Raw genomic sequence first — 26,025 nt, forward strand, 5'->3', positions numbered from 1 at the left:
TTTTACGTGGAACAGTGCATCATTTTACAATAATAAGGTGGGAAAAAGTCGAAATAACACAAGAAAACATCAAGCGGTTTAACTTGCACGAGACTCCTGTGCTTCGTAATGTAGTGATAATAGCAAAAATACGCTCTCCCTCAGAGATAAGGTGAGAAGCGCTGTCATCCGGGAGAAACACGAAGTAGAACCGCTGCTCCTCCGCATTTAGAGGAGCCAAATGAGGTGGCTTGGGCATCTGGTCAGGATGCCTCCGGGACACCTCCCTGGGGAGGTGTTCAGGGCAAGTCTGACCGGTAGAAGGCCCCGGGGAAGACCGAGGACACGTTGGAAAGACTTTGTCCCCCAACTGGCCTGGGAACGCCTCAAGATCTGCCGGGAGGAGCTGGAGGAAGCGGCCAGAGAGAGGGAAGTCTAGGCCTCCCTGCTTAGGCTGCTGCCCCAGCGACCCGATCTCGGATAAGCGGTAGAAGATGGATGGACGGATGGATCGATGGCATCACAGAATTGGGGCTGCGGGTTCCTCCGTGATATTGGTTGCTCAACTCGGGGTCCCCTTTCATTGCTGTGGGCTCTGGGTGGTGGCCCTAGTGGTCTATCCTAGCCCGCTTGCTCTTTCTGCGCTTGTACCCTCCCAAAGTTAACCACAAACACTGATGACATAGTGTCGGCTCTCAAACCTCGTAGTGACTCAAGTAATAATAGGATATGATAACGTAAGATAACAACAAAATGATCACTCTGACTGAAGACACACAATGCATCGTTTATTTCCTTTGCTATTGAAAATGTAATGTTGCAATTACCACATCTGATCTTCATTTTCGTTACCATTTATAGTTATGTTGTACAATTTTCAACAATAAACATTAATCTATATTAAAAAAATCTATAACCTGCTAAAACATATAGAAAAATTAGAAAGTCTACGAGGTCACTGGATGTGTTGGGATATTACAGTAGTATTTTGTCATTGCCGTGTGGTTGTCTGTGTTCCGCTCACAGAAAAACTTGCAGAGCTAGCATTTTTGGTCCTTGTTTCCACATTGGAAAATACATTGGAAATACAAAAGCACCAAATTTGAAGGCAATCCAAAAAAAAATGTGAGCTGTTTGCCGTGCACAAAAAATATCATCAAACTTGAGACAGACATGCCATTTGTGCTCATGCTGAGATCTCCAGTGCTGTTACGAACACACAACATTTGACCATAATCCAAATCAAATTGTGTGCTGTGTTCCATGCACAAAAAATGTTGTGATATCATCAAATTTGCAGCCATGCCACTCTTGGTCCATTTTAAGATCTCAAATTTGGTTCCAAACACCCAAAACTTTCATACAATTCAATTAAAACTGTAGGTGTCTTCATAAACCTTGCAGAGTTATCATTTTCGTCCATGTTGAGATTTCAAGTATGTTTACAAACAAATTTAAATGCTATCCAAAGAAAACTGTGAGCTGTGCTCTGCGTACAAAAACCTCCATCTTTCGGCTCAAGCTGGCACCTGAATTTCAGTTACAAACTCAAAAAAACTTCAGCGTAATCCAAATAAATGTAGCAGCATGTTGTCTTATGATGGTGTGCATACGAAACACACAGAAAAAATACACAACAGGCTCAAGAGTCGCTACCTATTGTCTACAAGGTGACAGGAAGAGGAACAGCTCAAATGTGTCGGTTTCTCACACAAGCTGTGCTGCAGGGTTTCTATTTTAAATGCAGCTTTGTTAGCAGAAACTCACAACTTGAGAGTTGCTACCATTCAAATGCTCAAATGTGTCATTTTGTCACAGGAAGTTACATAGAATAATTTGTCTTGAAGAAGTCATACAGTCATCCCTCGTTAATTGGTTCCAGATCCGACTGTGATAAGTGAATTTCCGCAAAGTAAGATTCAAGATTACTAAATGGAACATTTTCGTAGTTAGTACATAGAAAACCTGTTTATGACTTTGTAAAAGTGATTTTATCATTATTAGAGCCCTTTAGACATGATATAATAACATCCTTATAGTCACCTTTCCCCCGCTATTATTCTTTGTTTACAACACATTGCTCAGCTATAATGCGCAGGCGATAGGCTCATTGCAGGCACACAAAAATAGCATGCTACCAAGCTAACTAGTTAGCCCCCAATTTATTTATTATAAACTTAAGAAAGGGTTTCAAATGAAGGATAGAGTAAGAAGCCAAAAACTTGCAAAACTTTTTTTTTACTCTGTCATGTCGGACATGCCTTGGCTGACTACCGTAAATTCTGCTGTGTAAGCCACACCCACTAAATTTACAGGAAAAAACAGATTTGTACATACTGTATATAAGCCACATCGGCATATAAGCCGCATGTGTCTACGTCATGAAATTGCATACTGTAGCGTGCACATGTCAATACAACAGTCTGACTGTCATCTTATAAACAACATTAACCTTATCCCACAGCAACCTAACACTCAAAAGGTATGCTTCAGGAGCGTACATGCACCAATATGAGTTTAAAAGAGCTTTTTTCATTTCAAACTTGTATTGGTACATGTTTGTATATTTCTGAGGTATATCTTGTGAGTGTTTAATTGCTGTGTGACGAGTTTAGTGTTGAGATGTCGCAAGATTCGAATTTAGCCATAAATTAGCCGCACCACTGTATAAGCCGCAGGTTTCAAAGTTTAAGAAATAAGTAGCGGCTTATACGCCAGAATTTCACCAGAAATATAACTTGTCTTTCAGTATTTTTAAATAATTACAGTCCATAGTCAACCACGAAACAGTGGTTATAAATGAATTCATTCATTTTGGAAAAGCCGCAATAGAGGGAGTGATGTTTTAATCGCGACACAGCGAGGGATGACTGCATATCTCTGAAAGGAGCGAAAAAAACCCACAACGAGCATAACAGTCGCCACCTATTGTTTACATCCTGACAGGAACAGGAACAGCTCTTACACTTTCCTCGCCTTGAACCAGAAGGAGCGATCTGTTTACGGTTAATTTTTTATGAAAAAACATACATTGTTTTCCCTGGACAGTGATGGTTTTTTCAGGATTTTGCAGGGTTACTGAGTCAAAATCAGGGGTGGGTAATAAACCTACAGCACACGGTCCTTAATAGTACTTAATTCAAATTTTTCACCTACCCCCGAAATAAAAAAATGTCAATCCCTGAGAAACTTTGACACAAAAAATATGCCAAGCTATGTTTTCACATTTATTAGCATTTTTTTGCTATTTGGCCGATTTTTCCACCCGCGAAGATGGTTGCTGAAAAGATTGTTATTGTCCTCCTCTGCTTGCTCTTCTTTGTACCACGGCCCCCACACGCCGCCGTTGTACTGCGGGTTCGATCGGAGGTCTTTAGCTGGGTACCGAACCCGGACAGCGGTCTTGTTGTATTGCGCCAGCCGCATTAGCATCTTCTTCACGATATGTGGGTAATTCCCGGAAAGGTCGACTCGTTCATAAGGGTCGGAGGTGATGTTGAACAGCCACAGGGACTTGCCGCGGTCCCAGCGGATTCGTTCATTGTGCCAGCGGATGGTGAGTCTCTGGGTGGAGAAGGTCTGCGGAGGTACCCAGTCGCTATACCCGGGGACGCCCGTTATCAGCTTCCAATGGCCAACCCGGAGCGCCGCCTGGATAGCAGTGTTCCACAACCCGAACCCAGCTTTCCAAGACCCATTTTTGGCCTTAATATAGATTGGATCTATATTGTGAAGAATGTCCTGACGTGGAGATGGTAGTCCTTCGCTGATAGCCTCCCAGACATCGTATCCGTCAAGGTTCAGATCCTCATCCAGAGTCCCTTCCCCTAGGGTTACCAATGTGGGAAACCAGTCGGTGATATGCACCAAAGAGCGACATTTTGTCCCCTTATTCACCAAAAGCGGGCTGTGAACAAACCCCACTGCCCTGATGCCGCCCTCCCAGAGTGTGGCCTTACTCCCCCTGAGGGGCCAGTTGCTACCACCCGCTAATGGTTGCCCCCCATTATCAGAGGAGTACACAATAATGGTGTTGTCATAGTAACGATAGCGCTTTAGCGCTAAAGTAAGGTTGCGGACAGCTTCGTCCAGACAGGAAACCATGGCAGCATACCTACGCCGGTGCAGGTTCACGATACCTTTGTAGCGCTCTAGGTAGTTAGCGGGGACCTGCAAGGGGGAGTGGACTGCCTGGTAGGCTAAGTAGAGAAATAGCGGTTTGTGAGGGTCATGTTTTGCTAAGATACCAATAGCTTTTTGGGTGTACATCACCGTTGAGTACAAGCCGCGATCTTGTTCCCAAGCAGCCTCCTCGCCTTCATACAAGTCATAGCCGCATATGCTGGGACCTTCGCACTTGTAGTGACTGTAGTAGTCGCCGCTCCCCAGCAGGGAACCAAAGAAGCTATCGAATCCCCGTTGGGTGGGGAGGCAGCCCCGTTTGTAGAAGCCCAGGTGCCACTTGCCCACCATGTGGGTGGAGTAGCCTGCTTGCTTTAGCTTCTGGGGCAGGGTGACATTGTCCAGGGGGAGGCAGTTGGGCTGGGTGGGTCGGATGATAGAGTGCTGGAGGCCAGTGTGGATCTGATACCTGCAAAAACAAGACAACAGGCTGAATTACAAAAAAATTGTTGCAATTGCTCCTCCCGCCTGATATTAACACTAAAGGTGATAAACGATTAAAGAGAGAGAAAAAAAACGAACACTTTCATGAGAAAAAACAAACATTGCTGTTGTTAAGAAAAAAGAGTTGGTCAGGTTCAAGATTCAAGAGTTTTATTGTCATATTCACAATAAAACAGGTAGCTATGCTATGCAATGAAATTCTTATTCTGTTCATTCTCCCAAAAAAAGAAAGAAAGAAAACACAAGAAAATGAATAAGAACATAAGAAACATAAACACCAATAAATTAAGCAACAACAACAGAAGAGACATTAATACCAATAAATAAATACATAAATAATACAAATAAATAACGTGCTATGAGTGTGTGAGTGCTTCGTTGAGAAGCCTGATGGCCTGTGGGTAAAAGCTGTTTGCCAGCCTTGTGGTCCTGGACTTCAAACTCCTGTAGCGTCTGCCTGACGGTAGGAGTGTGAATAATGAGTGTTGTGGATGTGTGCTGTCCTTGATGAGGTTGTGTGTTCTGCGTAGGACTCTAGTTTTATAAATGTCTTGCAGTGAGGGGAGGGCTGCCCCAACAATGTTCTGTGAGGTCTTGCTCACCCGCTGGAGTGCCTTCCTATCACGTGTTGTACAGTTACCGTACCAAACAGTGATGGAGGCGGTAAGGACACTTTCGATAGTGCATCTGTAGAAGCAACTCAGGATTGTGGTGGACATGCCAAATTTCCTCAGTCTCCTCAGGAAGTACAGTCTCCTTTGGGACTTCTTCATAATTTGTTGGGTGTTGTGAGACCAGGTGAGGTCCTCGCTGATGTGTGTGCCAAGGAACTTGAAGGTTTTCACCCTCTCCACCTCAGTCTCATCAATAAACAGGGTTTATGCGGCTCCTTTTCCCTTGTTCTTGGGTCGATGATCATCTCTTTAGTCTTATCTGTATTGAGAAGGAGATTGTTATCATGACACCAAGCTATGAGGTCCGCCACCTCTCTTCTGTATGATGTTTCAACACCACCAGTGATCAGGCCAATGACTGTAGTGTCATCCGCAAATTTAATGATGCTGGTGTTGTTCTGGGAGGCCACGCAATCATAGGTGAAGAGTGTGTAGAGGAGCGGACTCAGCACAGTGGGGTGGGGTCCCACTGCTCACAATTCTTGAGCTGGATGTGCGATTGTGGACTCTGACTGACTGGGGCCTGCCTGTGAGAAAGTTAAACACCCAGTTACAGAGGGAGGGTGACAGGCCAAGTGTGAGGAGCTTATCTGTGAGTTTGTGGGGGCTGACTGTATTAAAAGCAGAGCTATAGTCTATAAATAGCATTCTGACGTATGTGTCCTGGCCCTGTAGGTGAGAAAGGGCTGTGTGGATGGCAGTGTTGACTGCATCATCAGTCGTTACAACAGTTAAGGTACAGCGGAACCTCGGTTAGCATGTTTTTTGGTTAATGTAAAAAATGTATGCCATAATTTTGCCTTGTTTGCGTCTATTTTCCATTTAGCATCCAATATGGTGCGCGTCTTGTCATGTTGTTAATACACTGCCTGAGTCCAACTGTGTTCTTAATGTATTTGCATCACAAAATGTCCTTTTAGCTTGCCACTACATGGAAAGAAGAACCAGAAGTCATAATATTATGAAAGAAATAATAAGAAGAGTAAAGTCGCTACATTATGACCATAAAAAATAACGCAATTTTACATTAAAAAAAAAGCTTGAATTGTACAGAAAAAGAATTTTACAACAAAAATGAATAGTGATTTTAGGAGGAAAAAGTCGTAATATTCCAATCACAACATAAACAAATTTTTTACATGGAAAAAGTTGTAATTCTATGGGAATTGAATAATACTAATATAATAATATAATATAATATAAAATAAAATAATATCACAAGAAATAAGCTTTATAAATCACTTTAATTAAGATTAAAGTGATTTTATTACAAAGTAAAAAGTTGTGATTTGTTGTAATTTTACATGAATAAAATTGTAATCTCATGGGAATATTATTATTTTACAGGAATAAAATCTTAATATGACAAGAAATTCATTGTAATTTTACAAGAACAAAGTCATTTCATTACAAGGAAAAATTCACAGGAAAAAGTTGTAAATTTATGGAATAAAATCATAATGTTAGGAGAAATAAATTGTATTTTACAAGAATAGTTGTGTTACGACAGGAAAATAAAATCCTAACAATAAAGTCGTAATGTTATGAGAAAAAAAAAAATGCTATTTTATAATTAACAAATTAAGTCGGAATTTTATGAGTAAAATCATAATATTACAAGAAAAAAATAAATATTTTACTACAATAAAGTCTTAATATTGCAAGAAATCCGTTTTTACGACAGCATAGTCAGACATACAGGAGAACAAAACCGAAATTTTACAGGAAATACAGTATGTCGTAGTTTAACTCATTCAAAACCAAAGACATATTTATACGTTTTTTATAATCCCGAACAACCGATCCCAACAACGTATTTAGACGTCTTTTACATTTTTAGCACGAGGGGCAAAAGGAGGTGATGACGCAACTCTCCTGTTATGCATTTCACTTTAAAGCCATAAAAACGGCCACAAGGTGGCAGAAGTGCATTTGATAAGAGCTCGGTAGGGATCATTTCAATGAAGAATCACACATGACAGGAAGGAGGAAGTGAGAGCGAAGCGTTCAGAATGTTATGCATTGGAGGGAAATTTTAATGCATGGACATGCACACACAGAGTTCGGTTCCAAATGTGAAAATTTTAAATACTTCATGCTGTTATATTTGTAAATACATTTTTATTTTGATATAAAACAACTCTTTTTTGTGTTATTTGTTGGTATAGTTGTTTGGATATTTGAGCTGTCACAAACCAAAACATCGTTCTGTCAAAGTGAAAGTTATGCTTGAAATGTATCTTTTCACAAAAAGCTGGTTTTCTCCCTTTTGTAGTTGGGAACTGATATTTTCCTGAAACGTACCTACAGTATGTTCTACTGCTGATTACTAAATAACGGAAAAAAGTAGAAACACATTTTTTTCTGATGAAAGACGAGAGTCTAACCTTTTGTTTTGGTAGGTTCCATGTTTATATAGCCATAGAACACAATATTCTGTGTGCCTTGTCACATTCAAATCATCTAAAATGGCAGGTACTGAAGGGGTTGTGTTTTGGAACAATGGCTGGGATTGAAGGAGTTAACAAGATAGACTTACATAGGGCCCCCTATTAAAAGCATTACCCAATGTTCCATTATGGGTCCCTGACCCACAGTTTGTATACCCTGAACTGGCGCATTCTTCAATGTTGGAGAAAATGTGGAAACCTTGTGGTTTCAAATGCAATGCCCTTTAGAGGGTGCAGCACCTTACCTGCCGGTCATGAGCTGACTCCTGGTGGGGCTGCAGAGTGGCTGCACGTAGTAGTTCTCCAGCTTCACTCCCTGCGCAGCCAGTCGGTCCAGTGTCGGCGTTTTAATCTCAGAACCGTGATAGCCCACATCCCGGAAGCCCTGATCATCCACGAGGATGAAGACGACATGCGGCTGAGAGCTCGACGCTTTGGGTGTTTTGTTGCCGGTGCTCCACGTCTGAGATGAAATAATAAAACCCAGGAATAAACTAAGCGGAACCCACAAAATCATCATTTCTTCAAGCTAGTTTTGAAACATTTGTTGAAGGTGGTCGTAAAACGGGGGCTGTTTGGCGTCAATTCCCACGGAGGGGGAAACATGAAAGTTGCGTCAAAAAGTTCCCATCGTGTTAGCCGCGTACTTTCCACGAGTTCGTCCAAAAGCATTAAGACATGATTCTGGAGCGGGTCCAGCAAAGCTGTCCATAGCAGATGTCTTCCATCATGTTAGAAAACACTCGTGTGCGTGTAGGAAGACACAGTGGGCAGGTCCTTCTTAAAAAAAAAAAAAAAAAGACCAAAAAAAGAACGCCCATTAGTGGCGGATGATCACACATTTCAATCAAAAAATGTTTTCGAACTGTCTCCTTGGCTCGTGAGCATTGATTCCTGAGCCCTTTAAGGCCACAATGAATAAACACGTTTTTTATTACCTCTTCAAGAATAACAATATTTAACTTGGGAAAAAAGGCCAAAAATTGTCATAACAATGTATTTATTATTAGTTATTATTGTAAAAAACTTCTAAATATTTTCTGAACTACCTTCTTGGGTCCAGCATTGATTCTTCATTTTGGCCTCCATTAAAAATAACACAAAGGCTACTCTTTAATAATAATCAAATTTTTATTTCAGGCAAAACATCAAATGCCTTTTGGCCCTTTAGGGCCACCATTAATATGATCTCCAAGGGAATTGTTCTTCATTGAAATAAATAAATAAATACTGTACTTTATAATACAATAATATATAATAATAATATTTATAATATATAATAATTACTTTACCAAAATATTTTACATATTTTCAAATATGCCTTCTTGTGTCCTTTCAGCCACCATTAATAATGAGTATAGGAAAGTAACTCCTCAATAATGTCAACATTTTGTATAATAATTTATTCATTAGTACTGAATTTAGCAACATATTTTTAAAAAACAATTTGAACTGCCTTCTTGTTTTATATTTTCAAGTCCTTTTGGCCGCCATTAATAATAACCACACAATATGAACTCTTTAGTGGTGACACAATAAATGAAGACATTTTGTGTGAAAAATTCATATGATAATATGACAACAGTGTTTAATAATTGTTTTTATGCTTTAGTGACTGATGTGGGACAAGTTGACACCAGAACAGACTATTGCAGTCATAATGGCTCTCAGTGGGGAAAATGGATTATAGGATTCAGACAAATAAACACACCCTCGTAGCGAGAACACGCTTGTGACGACACACTCGGCGGCTTTGGCAGCTGCTTAGGGAGTGCCCCTGAGCCCCCCCGACCCCACCCCGTGTCCCAAAATATCATGTCAAAGCTGCAACGTGTATGCTGACATCAGTCCTGCTGCAAGTCCCGTCCTGTCGTTCACATCCTCAAATGCATTCCACACGCAGTACACGGGTACACTTTTTTTCTCATCAGAGAATAAAACTGTCTTCCACCTTTCAATGTCCCGTGTTCGGCGCTCCTGTGCAAATTCCAAACGGGCAATCTTGTGGCGTTGAATGACGAGGCCTTTGAAGACCTTTTTTCTTCTTAAAAGCCTTCTCTCAGAGATGCCGTCTGATGATTACTGGACTGCACCAGGCACCAGTAACAACCTTCATTTGGGCTGAGGATCGTCTTGGCACACACCCAATCGGCTCCTTTGGCTCAGGGCCGGCGACATTTTTTTCTGTCTACCACTTGACTGTTTTGTTCCATAACCCTCAGGATCTTTGAAGAAGTTTCAAATGATTGTCTTACCAACTTCAGCAGCAATGACGTGTTTGTGAGAGGCATAGCTTATGCAGCTCAACAATCCCACCGCGTTCAAAGAGAGAAAGCTTTTTTGCCTTTGCCATCAAGACATCATGACAGTGTGAATACCTGACAGAAAATGACATTGAATCCACATTTTTGCCAAGATTTTGGCTTTTAAAGGCTGTGGTCTTTTGATCAGCTGATGAACACTTTAACGCTTCTTTGCTTTCTCAAAATGTTCTTCTTTTTGCATTTTGAAATTCTACTTCGAACATCCTTAAGATCCAACAGTGCAAAATGTAAATTCTTGCAATTTTTCAACTGGTCTTAAAATTTTGATCAGGAGTGTACATACAATCCAAAGGCGAAACTTGGAAATACATTTCTCCAGACCACAGACATACTGAGCTACCAGGCTTGTTGCCACTTGCGTGCCGATATCATTAACGGCAGAAAAACCAATACCGATATGAATGAATAGCAAATTTTTCTGCCAATATCAAGCGATAATATTGGTCAGTCTTCCTTACTGTACTGACTGTAAATGCCCTGCTTTCATGGTATAATATCACTGTAATGTGAACTTTATAAGTTTTCCATAAATTAAAGCCAAATATCCCAAACTTTGTATGAGTAGTGCATATATACATATACTGTATTTATATATACAGTACAGTATATACCATTTACGCTCCTCTTTTGTTTGCCTTTTCATTTACTGGCACTCTCTGAGCTGGGCGGAGCTACTGGGCTGCCACAGCTGTCCCTCATCAACCGTCCCTATTAATCTCCTCAGATGCAGTAGGATGGCGCTGCATTATCGTCTATGCTTGAACCTCCATGCCACGTGTTTGCATTGTGTGCTTCTCTTACTCAGCTTGAGTCATTTGTGTCCTCACTGTGTTCTGTGCCCACCTTTTCGGCCATCCTGCAGCCCAGTAGCCAGTCCGGGTCTTGTGGTAGCCCTTCGCACAGTCGCCTTTAGTTCCTGGATTGTTGTGGTTTTTGTTGTAATATTAAAGAGACCCTTACTGTTCAAGCCGTCCTCGTGTCTGCATCCCGGATTCCAGCCACTTGTTCCTGAACCAAGTCTAACAGACACTTTGATACAATGTCAAGTAGTCAATGTGCAGCTGTAGGACAGCTGGAAAAAAATAGTAGTCATACAAGCTGTATTACTACTTACTGCTATACATTGTATCAGCGCTTATTTTCTAAATGTCTTCGGTGTTGTCCCATGACAAGATATAATAAAAGATTTACAGAAATGTGAGGGTCTAGTCACTTTTGTGAGAGGCTGTATATATACAGTACATATAGGTATGTATGCATCTATGTGTCAGTGAATGTGTTTCTGCAGAGCACACTGCCTTGCATTCACCATACATGAGCTTTCTTTAAAAAGGTCTTTTTCACTAACCCACCCCCCCAACCTTCACCCTCAGCCCTGTTATAGGCTTGCACTGCCACATGACTGTAAACACCAGCTGCAACACTTCACCGATATTCACCTGCACAGTTGCAGTATTTAGCTAAGTTTTATAGCTCAAGAAAACTAACGATGAACATGGTTTTATTGCAAACATGAATGAAAAAGCCATTTGGAGTCCACTACCCGTGGAGCCATATAGGCCAAAACACCACCTACAAAAAGAGAGCCCGGGAAACCCTGAGAAATTAGACCAACGATCTTTATTTTGTCACGTGTACAATGTACAGCGAAATTTGTAAAACTGCTGTAGGTACGTCACAGAGAGGTGGCTGCCTTAAAGGAAAACTGCCCCTTTTTTTATTTTCCCCATCATCCACAATCCTTAGGTGAGACATGAACACACCTCTTTCTCTTTTCTGTGCATTCTAAAGATATAAAAACAGGTAAAAAGAGAGAGCTCATTACTGGACACACCTATGCTGCCTACAATTCCGCAATTAAAACACCTCCAAAAAACCTCCAACAAGATTTTATGGGGGTTTTTTCCATGCTGTAACCATGTAGTATCAGGTACATTCATGATAACATGCAAATCTGAGCGTAGTTTGTCGCATTTTGGTCATTTTAAGCATTACCAAAACTTCCTTCCTGGGCACATTGATTTCGAACGAACGCCCACACCTAGCGTTAACTTTTCCAAACTCAAAAACATAAACAGCAGCAGCAGTAGTGGCAGCTCCAATATGTAAGGTTACCTTTCGGTAGTGGCCTGAGTCATTGTGAGCATGTCACTGACTGCCGACGAGTGTGTGGTGAGGCTAGTCGCTAGCCGGCTAGTCGCCAGTAACGTAGTTCAATCGGCATAACAATGTTAATAATAACAATAACAATGTTACGTTATATGTAAATTATGTGTTTTGGGAGTTTTTTTCAGAAGACTTTATAGGCGTAAGAAGTGTTTCCCATTCCGTGTGTTCTTAGATGCATCTTTTTAGCTATTTTTATATCTTTAGAACGCACAGAAAAGAGAAAGACATACCTGTATGTACGCCTGTAACGATAACACATGTTGCTGGACGATAATTGTCCTACAAATTATTGTCGACAATCGATATTATTGACAACGTGTTTTGAGACCATTTCTTCATTAATTATACGGCATAATAATGCGAGTACATCATATCAAAAGCAAACCAAGCCAACCGAGTTAGCTTCTACTGGCTATTGCTGTACGTGAACTCATGCTCACGTTTGGTGGCTAGTAGAGTATCAACGTTTTTACACCGACTTAGCCGATGTTTCCAGTTGCCGCCTCGACATGTTTAGTTCAGGGGAGGGCTGGTTAGTGTTTGTGAGGACATGCCGCTGTGAATGAGCGGTTCGCTGAGGAAATATTTCCACACACTCTTTCCGTACAAGCTCCCCGCACCATGAGAGAGCAGTCCGGGCACAGCGAGAAAAAAACAATAAATGTAACATTGGATCCGTGACATAGAGCAGCTTTAAAGTGCTCATGTCACCAAAAAAAGCGCCGTACTGTTTGGCATCGGCTATAAAATACCAGTGAAATACGTTGTGATTTTCAAACGCCACACGGCAAGTTTTCTCAACCAACCAACGTCACAAAATAATCACAAAAAAATGTGCGTTAGATTAGATTAGTAAATAGTTGCATCCAGACAGGAACACATGACTAGGGTGGATATGGATATGGGGTGGATATGGATATGTTGGCTTGTCGTCAAATCTCACTTCCGGTCACGTCGTGGCAACAGGGCGGCGACGGGTCAGTGGCATCATTGTTTTCAAAAAGCAGCGGATTGCTCGTCTATACGGAAACGACTAGCCGGCATTTGCAGATGTTCCCACTCTGGTAGGCATTTTCAAAAAATACCGTTTCGGGACACTCAGAATGCCATTTCCGTGTGGATGACTGGCACGCACATACGGGTGAGTGTTGCCCAGGGTTTTGACACCTATACTGCACAGTGTTTGCTGCAGGCTGCAGTTGTACGAGCCACCGGTGGTCGTTTTTTATGATCGGCATTGAAAGGCATTGATGGGCATATGCCTTTTCACAGAAATCAGCCGCTACTGATCAGCGGCCGATCGATCGGTTGTGATGAGTATGATATAACACACACAAGAAAATGGTCACAACAGGTACTGTAAATCGTTTGACTGGCAGTAATTGACGCTGACAGATCGAATGCAAGATACAAGACAAGTGACAGCGATTGCTGTAAACTAGCAATTTGGCATGAAAACCCATATTATTATTCTAAGAGTCGTAGAGGATATCTAGTAGAAAAAAATGTGGATTTACTTCCTGCCACTTTGGCACGCTTTTTCACGATCGAACGTCTTCTGCGTTTTTGACTTTTTGTTTATTTCAATTCGCATCAGTGCTGCTTCCCGCCACCCAGCCAGCTATGAGCTCCCACCACAAGAGAGAATCGGGACAGTTCCCCCAAGACCCAGCCCGCACAGCCGACCATCAAGACCATCAAGGGGCCACAGAGAGGCTAGAGGACAACCAGCCCCCAATCCAGCAAGAGACCTCACACTACAAGGGCGCACACCAGCAGCTCCAGAGTCACTCCCACCAACCCTCCCCACCAGCAGGGAGCAGGGCCCAGCCCACCCCACACCCGGCCGCCAACAGGAGCAGTGGGTGGAGATATCACCCCCCGCCCCAAGGAGGCCTGGGCGGCAGAGATGCAACACCTAGGCCCCGCTCCCACAGACCCCCCCCCCATTAAAAAACAAATACAGTAAGTAAAATAAATAAATAACTAAATAAAGAAATAAAAACACGCACGCACACCAACACTGTGGCCACTCCCCGACACCCTAACACCAAGTTGTCACTCCAGACTGGCTTGAGGGTACGGAATTTTTAAACCTATGCTAAAAAATTATGCTAAAAGTTCAAATGTAAATAATTAAAAGTCATTGTACGTCAGTATTGAGCTCTTCATCCCTTTTTTGTGCCTTCTTCCCTTAGCAAAAAGAAGTTTATTCAAGTGTACACTTATTTTATACTAAAACTGAAGAGGTATACCTGAAGTTGACTTTTCATAAACTATATTTTATATACTTAAGAATAGCACAGTGAAATATACTTGGCTTATACGGAAAAGCATTAATAAAAGTCTAAGACCAAGTACGTTAATACTAAGACTTATACTTTAATACCAAATCTTATACTTTAGTATACATTTTAGGTCTTTCTGCCACAAAGTACATAAATATACTTTGTATATCTTGCTTCAAGTGCATAATAAGGTCAAGTCATTGACTTGTGCTTGACATTTAATTTATATGTCATTTTTCATTTTCATGTTGTTGTATATGTTCTTCCCTACTGAGACTGCTGCCCCCGCGAACCGGACCCGGATAAGCGGAGGAAAATGGATGGATGTTCATATTGATCAATCCCATTCTAAATGGGTGGAAAATAGCACTGCTATAGTATTTCTTCGGTTGTTTTTACCACGAAGAAATGACAAATGTTATTCATGCATGCACCTACAATGTGAAAATTGTCTCATCTCATTCACAGTGTGTTTTGTTTGATTACCTGCTCCTCATAGAGGTAAGGTTGTGTTTCCCAAGACACCAGGTGGCAGCCGTGAGTCCGTAAAACAACACTCAACAATCGAGAGGGTATTGAGGGTATTTTGGGAACCGTAGGAGAGGAGAAGCAGTTAGAGACACACACAGACGGCTCAGAGTATCCCTCAGAGTATCTGAGCGACACGTGATTTTATAATAGTGTTTTTTTTTTACATTTAAATTAATGTAAAGTAGATTGTTTCATACTCCGGTACAGTCGGTGGCGGTATAGCTTTGAAGACATGGTTGCAAACCGCCGTTAAACCAAAGGAAGAGAAGAACAACAGCCACGAAATGCTCTCAATACGCATGCGCAGCAGTCATTTTCAAACAGAACGGCGGGTACTCGCTTCGTCGCCGGACACACTAAACAAGAGTCGAAACGTAACAGAACTTTTTGTGTTAGCTAGATAATACAAGATAATCAAACAATGACGAGCACGTTGAAAGGAATTACTCTTAAAGGAAGTGCAGAGGTTGTGGCTGACTTCTTTTGTAAGTGTTTATCTTGAATGTGTGTCGTAGCTCCTGAGACGTGTAACTAAGTTAGCATTGTGCTATGAGCTAATGTTGGATGGGGCAGCAACACATAACGCTTTGAAATGGATGTTCTACTTGTTGGTTAGAGAACGTACAGTACATCATTTACAATACATAAATTGGATTAATACATTTACATTCCTTATCCCTCTTATGTATTCATGATTTAGTAATTTCACTACTCTGCCAATTTGACAGATAAAAATAATTTCATGATGGTGTCATAAAATAAGTAAATTGGTCATAAAATAAATACATTCAATACAATGATTTCACGTTTTAAATGATCAATAGATATTTTAATAAAGTATGACATGTTTTAATCAACAATATGTAATATTTATTATAAAAAAAACTATATATTACCTTTGATATGTGAGGGCAGGCCTGGTCCACATTTGATACGGCCTGCATACAATTTTAATGTTGCATAAAACCACAAAGAAATACAGATGACTGACCAATGCACAGACAAAACAGCTCGTTTGTTCTGTTTTAGCTATATTCTATGTCACGTACGTACACTTAATGATTAAAAAAAGGTTTGTTCCACAGCTTTTGGCATCAACAGCATCTTGTACCAGCGGGGCATCTATCCTCCAGAGTCATTCACCAGAGTCAGCCAGTATGATATGAACCTCCAAGTCACCGACGATCCCAAATTGAAGGACTATCTCAACAGCGTGGTGTCTCAGCTGAAAGGTAAGTTTTCCATTCATAGATTGATATTTGTTGTTCTGCAGCCCATTAGTGACTGATTCTACATCGAAATACATGAAGAAAATTTAATTTTAGTTTTTTTATGTACTAGTTTTGCACTGCTACTGCGAAAGTCTATGGATGTTCCCCGTCAACTGACCTAAGAACAAATATCATGAACCAATAACACAGCTGTTAGGTATGTAACAGGTGATAATTAGGTTGTGTTTTTTAGGGCTGTCAAATGATAAATTTTTTAAATCAGATTAATCACGGTTTTCAAATTAATTAATCATGATTAATCACCATGGCACACTGTCTGAAATATGCCCATTTTTACTGTATTTTATTGAAAGAAAGATAAATGGCAGCGCAGGATTATATATATTTGCATGTATTAACAACACTAATTTAACAGAAAATTTAATTCAAATTAAAAGATGGCAAGCAAGTCTGGAAATCTATTTACTTAACACTGTTTTTTTTTGATAGCAGAATATTTGAAACAGACTATAACTGCGTTATTTATGAGCAATGAGGACTTGCGTTCAAATAATTTTCTGGGATTTCCGAGCATACTCCGGATTCCGGATTAATTATTATTGTTTTTCTTATCAGAGTGTCTGTGAATGAATCTCGCGGCCTGTCTAGTGAAAATGGGAAAGTGTCGTTGCAATGACGAATGGAGTAGACATGTGTTTGTTTGTAGTTGCAGAAACATATACGGTGTTGGATTTGCACTGCTGTTGATGTGTTCAGGTCAGAATAAATTTATAAAAGAGAGTCAGACTCTGTATAACTCTGTGGGGAGCTACACTGTGCTGCCGTCTGTCGTCATAACAGACAGCCGAAGCTTGCCATGATGCATATGCCTTAATCACACTAAAAAATGTAATATAATTAATAAAATAAATTAGTTCCCGTCGTTAACGCGCTATTTGACAGCCCTAGTTTTTTAAAATTAATAAGCTGAAAGACCCTAACCCTAACCTGTGGCACTGCTGTTTCCACAACATCCATTCAAGATTCAAGAGTTTTTATGTTTTACTACCTGCTATTTTTTTTTTCCTTTAATTTTCTGATTTTGGTTGTCAGGAGTTGGCATCGCTGTCATTTTTACTTATGTCGATGGCATTGCTTTAGTCATCATCGGGCTGGTATGCTGCTGATTTTATCGTTGCAGCGTGGCTACTCGACTGCACGGTGCAGAAGCTGGTGTTGGTGATCACGTGCCTGGAAACCAACGAGGTGCTGGAGAGGTGGCAGTTCGACATTGAGTGCGACAAGTCGGCGAAAGAGTGCAAGTGAGTGCCATCGAACCGAAAATTGGAGCATTCAAAAACCGAGGTTTGATTGTATTATATTGTTACGACCAATAATTACAGTCGTCCTTTGTTTGTCGTGGTTAATTGGTTCCAGATCCAACTGCGATGAGTGAATTTCCGCAAAGTGGGATTCAATACAGTAGTAATAAACAGAATATTTTTGGAGTTGGACATGACTTTCTACACATTGCGTGACACGACTGTGCAAGCTACAGGATCACTGCAGGGACATAAGAGACAGCTGCCGCTCACAGCATATGTGAGCGTAATGTGCCTCAGAAAAAGGAAAGTTTGGGACTAAATATGTATTACCAGAGGGTGCTTCTACCATCAGCTGTTCAGACTATCTTTCCTCGACTTTCACTCTGTGAGTGAAAACACAATAGAACATGTTCGACCGAGTAAATCCAAATTTTTTTCCTACTAGATATATTCTACAAATCCTAGGATAAGGGTTTTCATGTCAAAATGTCAAGGTCAGCTAAACAGGGACCGCTGCTGACTCGTCATGTATGTTGCAGTCTCTGCATAAATCTGTCAGTGTCAATCGCTGTCAGTCAGACCACGTACCTGTTGTGGATGATTTTTGGTATGGGTTATATCAGCTCTATGAACTCCTTTGTCAACAAAGCAAGGCAGCTCTGGCTTCCAAAACTGATGTAGTGCCAGCCCACAGAATCAGAAACTTTAATTGTCATTATGCTTACTACAATGAAATTATGTACAAACCTCTTCAGTGCAAAATAAAATAATGAACACAAATAATGAAAATAAAAGAAAGATTTTTAAAAAGAGACTATAAAAACTGTAAAAAAAACGTCCCCAAAACTTGTATTCTGAATTAGCTGCTAAATATTGTAAATGTTGCACAGTTATATTTATATTGCACCATGCTTGTATTAACAGCATTTCACATGAGATATTGCAATGGTGAGAGAGTGAACAGCAAAGGACTCAGCACACCTACCTGTAGGGATTGTGGATTTTTTGACACTGCTCCACGCTGCCAGGATCCACTGGCAGACTTGAACAAAAGCTGCTAGATCGATCGCCTTTACTTGAAAGCTGCATCATATGCATTTCTTTGTGTGTTTTCCATGATGAGGGTGTGTGCATGAAGCGCAAAATGGCTGATCTGAAGTATACGGGATATCAAGAGATTAGAACGTGACCATAAATTAGCTGCAGGGCTCAAAGCGTGAGAAATTACAGTATGCATGTAGTAACAATTTACTTGTATATATTACTACTATAGGCTTCAGCATACTTTAAAGTGCTCATGACACCAAAAAAACAGCAACAAAAGGAAAGTACTCCCTTAATAAATCGTTTTTGTCATAGTGCTGTCATCTGCCAGCAATAACACAATAATAACATGCACTGATATTGTGTTGTGAAGCGTATGATATCAACACTCACAAAGGTACAGTATGTTGTTTGACTGGCAGTGACTGAAACTGATGGATCGACTGCAAGATACAATACGGTGAGCAGCGATCGCTGTTTAGCTAGCCCTGGCATGAGGAACTCATATTATTATTTTAAAATTTGTATAAGACATCTGGAAGAAAAAATGTCAATTGACTTGATGCCACCTCGGCACGCTTTGCCACGGTTGAACATCTTCTGTTTTTTTGGCTTTTGTTTACGTCCATTCACATCAGTGCTTGTGTTTTCTCGGACTCTGTCGAGAAAAGTGAGCCGGGACAGCTGATGGTAGGAACACTCTCCGGTAATACATATTCAGTCCCAAACTGTCCCTTATCTGAGGCACAGTATCAACACAGCTGTCTGCGAAATGTGCCGAAATACCAAAGCATCTGACGCAGCGAATGGCGTCTTTTGGAAATGTGAGCAAGCTTACTCCGTCTCGAGTGTTTCAGCGAAAGCCTCCCGCACAACGAGTGGGCAAAATAAAAAAATATTAGAGCTGTCAAATGATTCATTTTTTAAAAAATCTGATTAATCACAGAATTCTAATTAATTAATCTTGATTAATCACAATTTGCAGCTATGTCTGAAGTATGCCTATTTTTACTGTATTTTATTGAAGGAAAGTAATGGTTTAATTTACTTGAACATGCATACAAGTTACAATGAAATACATCACATAGTACAATTCTCATTTTCACATGTCCCAAAAGGAGTGGGAAGAAGCAAAGCTTATTTAATCCTACCCCTCATCCGTTTCACATCAATTGCAATAAATGTAACAATATGGTAATATAATTGTCAAGGTTTTTCCACAGTCATAATAAATAATAATCAGATATAACAATCAGTATAATAATAAGTAAATAATAATCAATATAAATAGACATAACAGAACATAGTTGGAATAATGACAATGACAATGAGAGAGTAATGAGTGTTGTCGTGGTTAGACACAGCATTTTGTACACAGTGGCTCAAGACTCTTCTTCCTTGTATTTTGCATACATCAATCGCTCATCTTGGTGCTTTGCTTGAGTTCCTTACTCAATCCGCTCCATAATCAAATCTTTTTCACCACCTTAAAACTTGGCACAAACTCCAGTACGAGTGTGTGAAGCTGCAGGCTGGACCAACACAAAGCTCCTGCCAAACACAAAGCTCATTGCTTGCTTCTTTTTCCTGTTGCGTAAAAAACGAATGAAAGTGCCAAGTGGCATGTTATTACTAAAGCTGTGTCCTATCACATTGCGAATTATTTGTCTTTTACTTTGGAAACAACTGGCGGGGCCGGATTAAAACGCTTGGCGGGCCGGATGTGGCCCCTGGGACGTAGTTTGCTCACCCCTGGTCTAAACTCACTTTGTAGAAAAAATATCGGGATATATATCAGATATTGATATTCAACCTAAATACAGTCAAACCTGTCTTAGCGGCCACCTGTCTATAGAGGCCACTGAAAAATCCCTCGCAGAAAAGTTGCGTGTTGTAGACCCTGTGTATAGCGGTCACCTGTGTAACGCGGCCAGCGGCCACCCATTTGGTATCCCTTGGTCAATATCTGACCGCATATAGCGGCCAAAATACCGACTGACGCAGAAGCTTCATGCACGAAAAAGTTTCGTTTTTCAATCAATGAAGCCGTCGTGCGTAGACTTTAATTACCGAGTCCTAGCTCAGTCACAATCATTCACAAGATCCACACAAACTGTCAGTTGTTCCACATAAAAAAAGTCGTCTTCTTACTTTGCAATGCCGCCCTGAAAAGATTCAATGACGGCCAAAAGGGTAATCTTCCCACTTTGCAATGCCGCCGTGAATAGATTCTAAAATGGCCAAAACACCTGAATAAAACATCTAAAATTTCACTTAATTGCCGACTAATTAGAGATTAGAAGCCTGTTCAAAAAGAAAGGAGAGATGGTGTGGTGTGCTGTGTGCTGCGATACTGCCCTCTCCTGTGCTCTTCATTGCAGTACACCCTACACACCACCATGGAGAGCAAATTGACAACACCTGGAGATACTTGTTTTGTGTTAGTCTTACTCTACTCTTTTTGGTAGCTGTTTTTGTTTTTTGCTCCTTTTCCCGTGTGTCTTCCGGGTCACCTTTTGTTGTAATTACCATCTGTTGTACTTTTGTACCTTTGTTGTACTTTTCATCTTTTTCTGGTTTGGAACAAACATCTTCCAACCACACGTCGACTACCGCATCTTGGGATCCAATCCACGGCACTCGCCGTTCCCTAACAGATGGTATTGTTAGTTTACGCCGATCTTCGCACCTCCTCCGCACTCTATTGTTCACGTACACACCCATTCATGACTGCTTCACGCGTATCCTGTTAGATCCCATTCCTCAGGCTCGTTCACTAAAATTTGTATTTCTTGCTTTTAAAATCGTTTTTAAAAAAAAAATCAAAGATGGAAATTAATTTTTTTAAATATTTCTCTGCTGCTTATATTTTTATAATTTTATTACCTTTGATTTAATTTTTAAATTTTTAATACATTTTTAATTTTTGTGAACATGTTAATATGTGCGCGCACAAATTCAAAATGGCCGCCAACCTGTCTACAGTGGCCACCTGTCTATAGTGGCCACTTTGCCGTTTCCCTTCAGCGGCTGCTATAGACAGGTTTGACTGTATATCAGGATTTGAGTTTTGGTCCATATCGCCCAGCCCTAGCTCCAAGTTTTGCTGCCATCCTTGCTTCTGATTCTCCACTGTCGACTTCTGCGACTGCCTCACTCATGGCCTCACTCAGCACTAACACTACACAGCAAGGTAGCGGTACAACAACACCTTGCAGAGCCAAGGTACGCAAATTACATTACTACTTTAAAAAATTTATTACGACATTAAAAATCAATATTATATCCAAAGTATCATTCATATTGCCATATCGATATTTTTTCCCACTCCTAAATCTTACTAATTATATATTTATGTATCTTCATTCACGATGTTATTACCACTAGAAGGGGTGTTTTCAATAGTTATTTTGAATGGTGATATATAACTGCCAGGTATCATTTCCCAGTGCACCAAGAGAGAAGTCCATCAAGGCCATCCAGAATGACATCCGCTCAGTGCTCAGACAGATAACTGCCACGGTAACGTTCCTACCACTGCTGGAGACGCCGTGTAAGTAACCCTCTTGTATCAGGGGTGGGCAACCTGTGCCCCTGGGGACCATAAACAACCCACACATGTATGCAGCTCACCGTGCAATAAAAGCTTAAACAGTACTACTTCCATCAATACTTCCAGGTGGTTTCAACCTCCTGGTCTATACCGACAAAGACCTAGAGATTCCAGAAAAGTGGGAGGAGTCCAGCCCGCACATCATCAGCCAATCGGAGGAGGTCCGCCTGCGCTCGTTCACCACTTCTATCCACAAGGTGACCAGCATGGTGGCTTACAAGAAGGCAGACTCTTTCTAAACACACACATTCATTCATATCTATGGACTCAGTTACGTTACATGACCCTCTACATCCATAGCGTCATTACCGGACATTAAAAATTACCAACAGACGTTTTGTGTTTGGTATTTTTCAAAACACGAAAAAATGGGTAAAACTGATTATATTTCATAGAACATGGTACCATAGATTTGATTTTATAGAACAGTTGGGGGGGGGGGGACAATATCAACATGTTTTAACATGCGTTTTTTTAAAATTATTATTATTATTGACTGCCAAAACTCATCTTATGAAGTGAACACCTCGGTATTTTAATAAAATGATCATTGCCTGCTGTTTAATTTTTTATTTTATTTATTTATTTATTTATTTATTTATTTATTTATTTTTTTACTATTTTCAAGACAAGGTCCTGTGTCCTACGCAACTATGGAGAAGTATGGAATGTGATTTTAGAAAGTTCCGGGTCTGGAATAGTATGGAATAATATTCACGTTTCCAAGACTGTTACCACTGTTCTTGCTGGGGCAACTAAGATGTTTGTGTCAGAGCACACAGCGGGCGACGCATCCCAGAAAACATTTACGATTGACAAGTTTAAATTACATGGCCACATTAAAGTAGGAATTGCGGGTTAAATTAAGACCAAATCACAACCGGACGTAGAATTTTTTTGGCCGTGCGATTGTTGTTGTTCCCCAAATCTCTGTTTTCTTGTTTGTGGAGAAAGTAGTTGTGGTGATCATGAAGAAGTAGGATCTCGACACGCATGGAGGATGTGCGAAATACCTGAATCTGACACCAACAAAAGGTACAAAAGACACACGTTGGCCGTATGGACGACGCACGAAGACAAACAAAGTGTGTAAGTTTGTCTTTCAACCTGAAAAAAAACGTAAGCGCCCATAAAGACCCTCTGCAGCCAGTCTGAGGCCATTCTACGGCTCAAAAATCAGCATGTCACGCCTGTCTTTTTGCACATAGACTGGCTGTAGGAGTTTGAAATTTACAAAAAAAGGTTTTATTATGATTATACAAAATATAAATAGAAAAATGTTAAAGCAACATACCTTTATGAAAAAACAAATATAGTGGTAATACTACAACAAAGCAATTTTAAGCAAATGCAGTTCTAATGTGTAAAATGCATGTAGTTTTTGGTGAATTAAAGAGTACATTTACAGAAAGTGTCAACACGACATTACAAGAAGTTATATTTTACAAGTCCAAGATTTTCAAGAAAAAAAGGAAATATGACAACAAAAATCTTGCAATTTTAAGACTTTTTTTTTTTAAAGAAAATTGTAACATTTTTTAAAAATCTCGCAAACTTGTACATTTACCAGAAAAAGGTTGTAGGTTTACAAAAAATATTACGAGGATAAAGCCGTGTGACGACATAAAAACATGTAATTAGTCATAAGGTTTACACCAAAAAACGTGTAATTTTACTAGACAGGAAAATATTGTCATAGTCTTCTACAATTTTTAGCACATAATGTCATTAAGTTTTCAAGGAAAATAACACTACTTTGCAAAAATAGTACATTTTATGAATTCATCGTCGGCCAAATATCACCCTTGTATTGCATGAGTCCCACCCCGAGTTGTAGTCTTAGTGGAAACACCAGCTGCCTCAAATGAAGTTATCTTTGAAGGTGAGTTTTATGTTTTATTTTTTTGCTTTGCTGGGCAACTTTGGTGAATAAAGTTAAACTACAAAAAAAAAAAAAACAGGAAGAATCTGGAAAAGCTGCATGTTGTTGGACATCAAACCAGGCTGTTTTGGTCCTCTTTGTCACACTCTTTGGCCAAACACTTCCAGTGCTGACGGTTCGTCTGGCAACCCTCCAACAAAGGAGAACAATACTCTGACATCGTAGCCAACGTCTGTAATGATAATATTTTTTACAGTTATTATATTGTGTGGTGTATTGTATGGGGGGGGGGTGGGGACTACATTCCATCATGGTTTCCATTTCATTAACTGGCAATACAATATTGCGATATTTTACCAATGACAATACAGCAGTTCTGCCATTTGTTGTACAAAAAGTAACTGATAGATCACAATTTCCCTTGGGGTAACTTAAGATACAATATTGTTAGATTAAGACAATTTTTAAAACAAGTCAAAGGCTATGTGGAGAAAAAGAGTTTATGAGATAACAGTCGTAGTGTAACGTAAATAAAGTCATAACATTCATGACATGTTTGTTTCAGATCATCAAACAAATTTAAATATTAGTCAATGACAGCACAACTGAACACAAATGCAGTTTTTAAATGAAACTTTTTATTAAAGGAAAAAAAAAAATCCAAACCTACATGTCCCTGTGTGAAAAAGTGATTGCCCCCTAAATCTAATAACTGGTTGGGCCCCCCTTAGCAGCAACAACTGCAATCAAGCGTTTGTGATAACTTGCAATGAGTCTCTTACAGCACTGGGGAGGAATTTTGGCCCACTCATCTTTGCAGAATTGTTGTCATTCAGCCACATTGGAGGGTTTTCCAGCATGAAGCGCCTTTTTAAGGTCATGCCACAGCATCTCAATAGGATTCAGGTCAGGACTTTGACTAGGCCACTCCAAAGTCTTCATTTTGTTTTTCTTCAGCCATTCAGAGGTGGACTTGCTGGTGTGTTTTGGATCATTGTTCTGCTGCAGAACCCAGCTTGAGGTTACCAACAGATGGATGGACATTCTCCTTCAGGATTTTTTGGTAGACAGCAGAATTCATGGTTCCACACAAGTCACAGCAAGTCTTCCAGGTCCTGAAGCAGCAAAACAGCCCCAGACCATCACACTACCGCCACCAAATTTGACTGCTGGTATGATGTTCTTTTTCTGAAATGTGGAATTACTTTTATGCCAGATATAATGACACACCTTCCAAAAAGTTTAACATTTGTCTCATCAGACCACAGAGTATTTTCCCAAATGCCGTGGGGATCATAAAGATGCTTTCTGGCAAAATTGAGACAAGCCTTAATGTTGTTTTTTTTCCGGAGTGGTTTGTGGTCTTGGAACTCTGCCATGCAGGCCGTTTTTGCCCAGTGTCTTTCTTATGGTGGAGTTATGAACACTGACTTTAACTGAGGCAAGTGAGGCCTGCAGTTCTTTGGATGTTGTTGTAGGGTCTTTTGTGACCTCTTGGATGAGTCTTCGCTGAGTGAGTGTGCATATGCACGTGTGTACAGGTATCTCTGTATATGTGCATGTCTTCATGTATACAAATGTGCACAAATGTGTGAAGGTGTAATTGTCACTGAGAATGCATGAAAGGAGAGGGACTGGGAGAGGGAATCATTTGGCTTGGCTGGCCACGCCTGGGAAGGTTCACCACTGTTCCATGTTTTCGCCATTTGTGGATAATGGCTCTCACTGTGGTTTGCTGGAGTCCCAAAGCTTTAGAAATGGCGTTATAACCTTTTTCAGACTGATAGATCTCAATTAATTTCAGGTAAGTTATGTTTTAATGGGGGACAATCACTATTTCACAGAGGGCCATGTAGGTTTGTTTTTTTTTCTCCCTTAATAATAAAAAGTTTCTTTTTAAAACTGCATT

General features: G+C 40.3%; 3 protein-coding genes across 8 annotated transcripts in view; 1 reads left to right on the forward strand and 2 right to left on the reverse strand.

Moving 5' to 3' along the window:
- Window positions 1-370: 370 nt before the first annotated feature.
- Window positions 371-8,492, reverse strand: arsj (arylsulfatase family, member J). Its single transcript, XM_054753705.1, has 2 exons — window positions 7,975-8,492; window positions 371-4,570 (listed from the first exon to the last, which is right to left on the reverse strand). Exons 1-2 carry the CDS (start codon window positions 8,247-8,249, stop codon window positions 3,193-3,195), a joined length of 1,653 nt encoding a protein of 550 aa, XP_054609680.1. The 5' UTR covers window positions 8,250-8,492; the 3' UTR covers window positions 371-3,192.
- Window positions 8,493-15,367: 6,875 nt separating this feature from the next.
- mad2l1 (MAD2 mitotic arrest deficient-like 1 (yeast)) lies at window positions 15,368-22,662 on the forward strand. The gene is made up of 5 exons (XM_054753706.1): window positions 15,368-15,526; window positions 16,127-16,273; window positions 17,454-17,574; window positions 22,071-22,174; window positions 22,301-22,662. The coding sequence occupies exons 1-5, from the start codon at window positions 15,463-15,465 to the stop codon at window positions 22,471-22,473; spliced, it is 609 nt and encodes a 202-aa protein (XP_054609681.1). The 5' UTR covers window positions 15,368-15,462; the 3' UTR covers window positions 22,474-22,662.
- pde5ab (phosphodiesterase 5A, cGMP-specific, b) overlaps window positions 19,647-26,025 on the reverse strand; it is a 93,105-nt gene continuing 86,726 nt past the window's right edge. For 4 of the 6 annotated variants that reach the window (XM_054753692.1, XM_054753695.1, XM_054753697.1 and 1 more), the window contains one exon: window positions 19,648-24,348. In XM_054753692.1, coding sequence (XP_054609667.1) covers window positions 24,229-24,348 — 120 coding nt within the window. In that variant the 3' untranslated portion in view covers window positions 19,648-24,228. Of the gene's footprint in view, window positions 24,349-26,025 lie in introns of all 6 variants that reach the window. The other 2 variants (XM_054753693.1, XM_054753694.1) reach the window with 1 other exon arrangement.

Source organism: Dunckerocampus dactyliophorus, chromosome 15 (genome assembly GCF_027744805.1).
Source record: "Dunckerocampus dactyliophorus isolate RoL2022-P2 chromosome 15, RoL_Ddac_1.1, whole genome shotgun sequence".
Taxonomy (NCBI): domain Eukaryota; kingdom Metazoa; phylum Chordata; class Actinopteri; order Syngnathiformes; family Syngnathidae; genus Dunckerocampus; species Dunckerocampus dactyliophorus.

Coding starts and splice junctions, on each gene's coding strand:
- arsj (XM_054753705.1), bottom strand. CDS start 8,249: ATGATGATTTTGTGGGTTCCGCTTAGTTTATTCCTGGGTTTTATTATT. Junction 4,571..7,974: donor AGTCAGCTCATGACCGGCAG/GTAAGGTGCTGC, acceptor TTGTTTTTGCAG/GTATCAGATCCACACTGGCC.
- mad2l1 (XM_054753706.1), top strand. CDS start 15,463: ATGACGAGCACGTTGAAAGGAATTACTCTTAAAGGAAGTGCAGAGGTT. Junction 17,575..22,070: donor AAGTCGGCGAAAGAGTGCAA/GTGAGTGCCATC, acceptor ATCATTTCCCAG/TGCACCAAGAGAGAAGTCCA. Junction 22,175..22,300: donor ACCACTGCTGGAGACGCCGT/GTAAGTAACCCT, acceptor CAATACTTCCAG/GTGGTTTCAACCTCCTGGTC.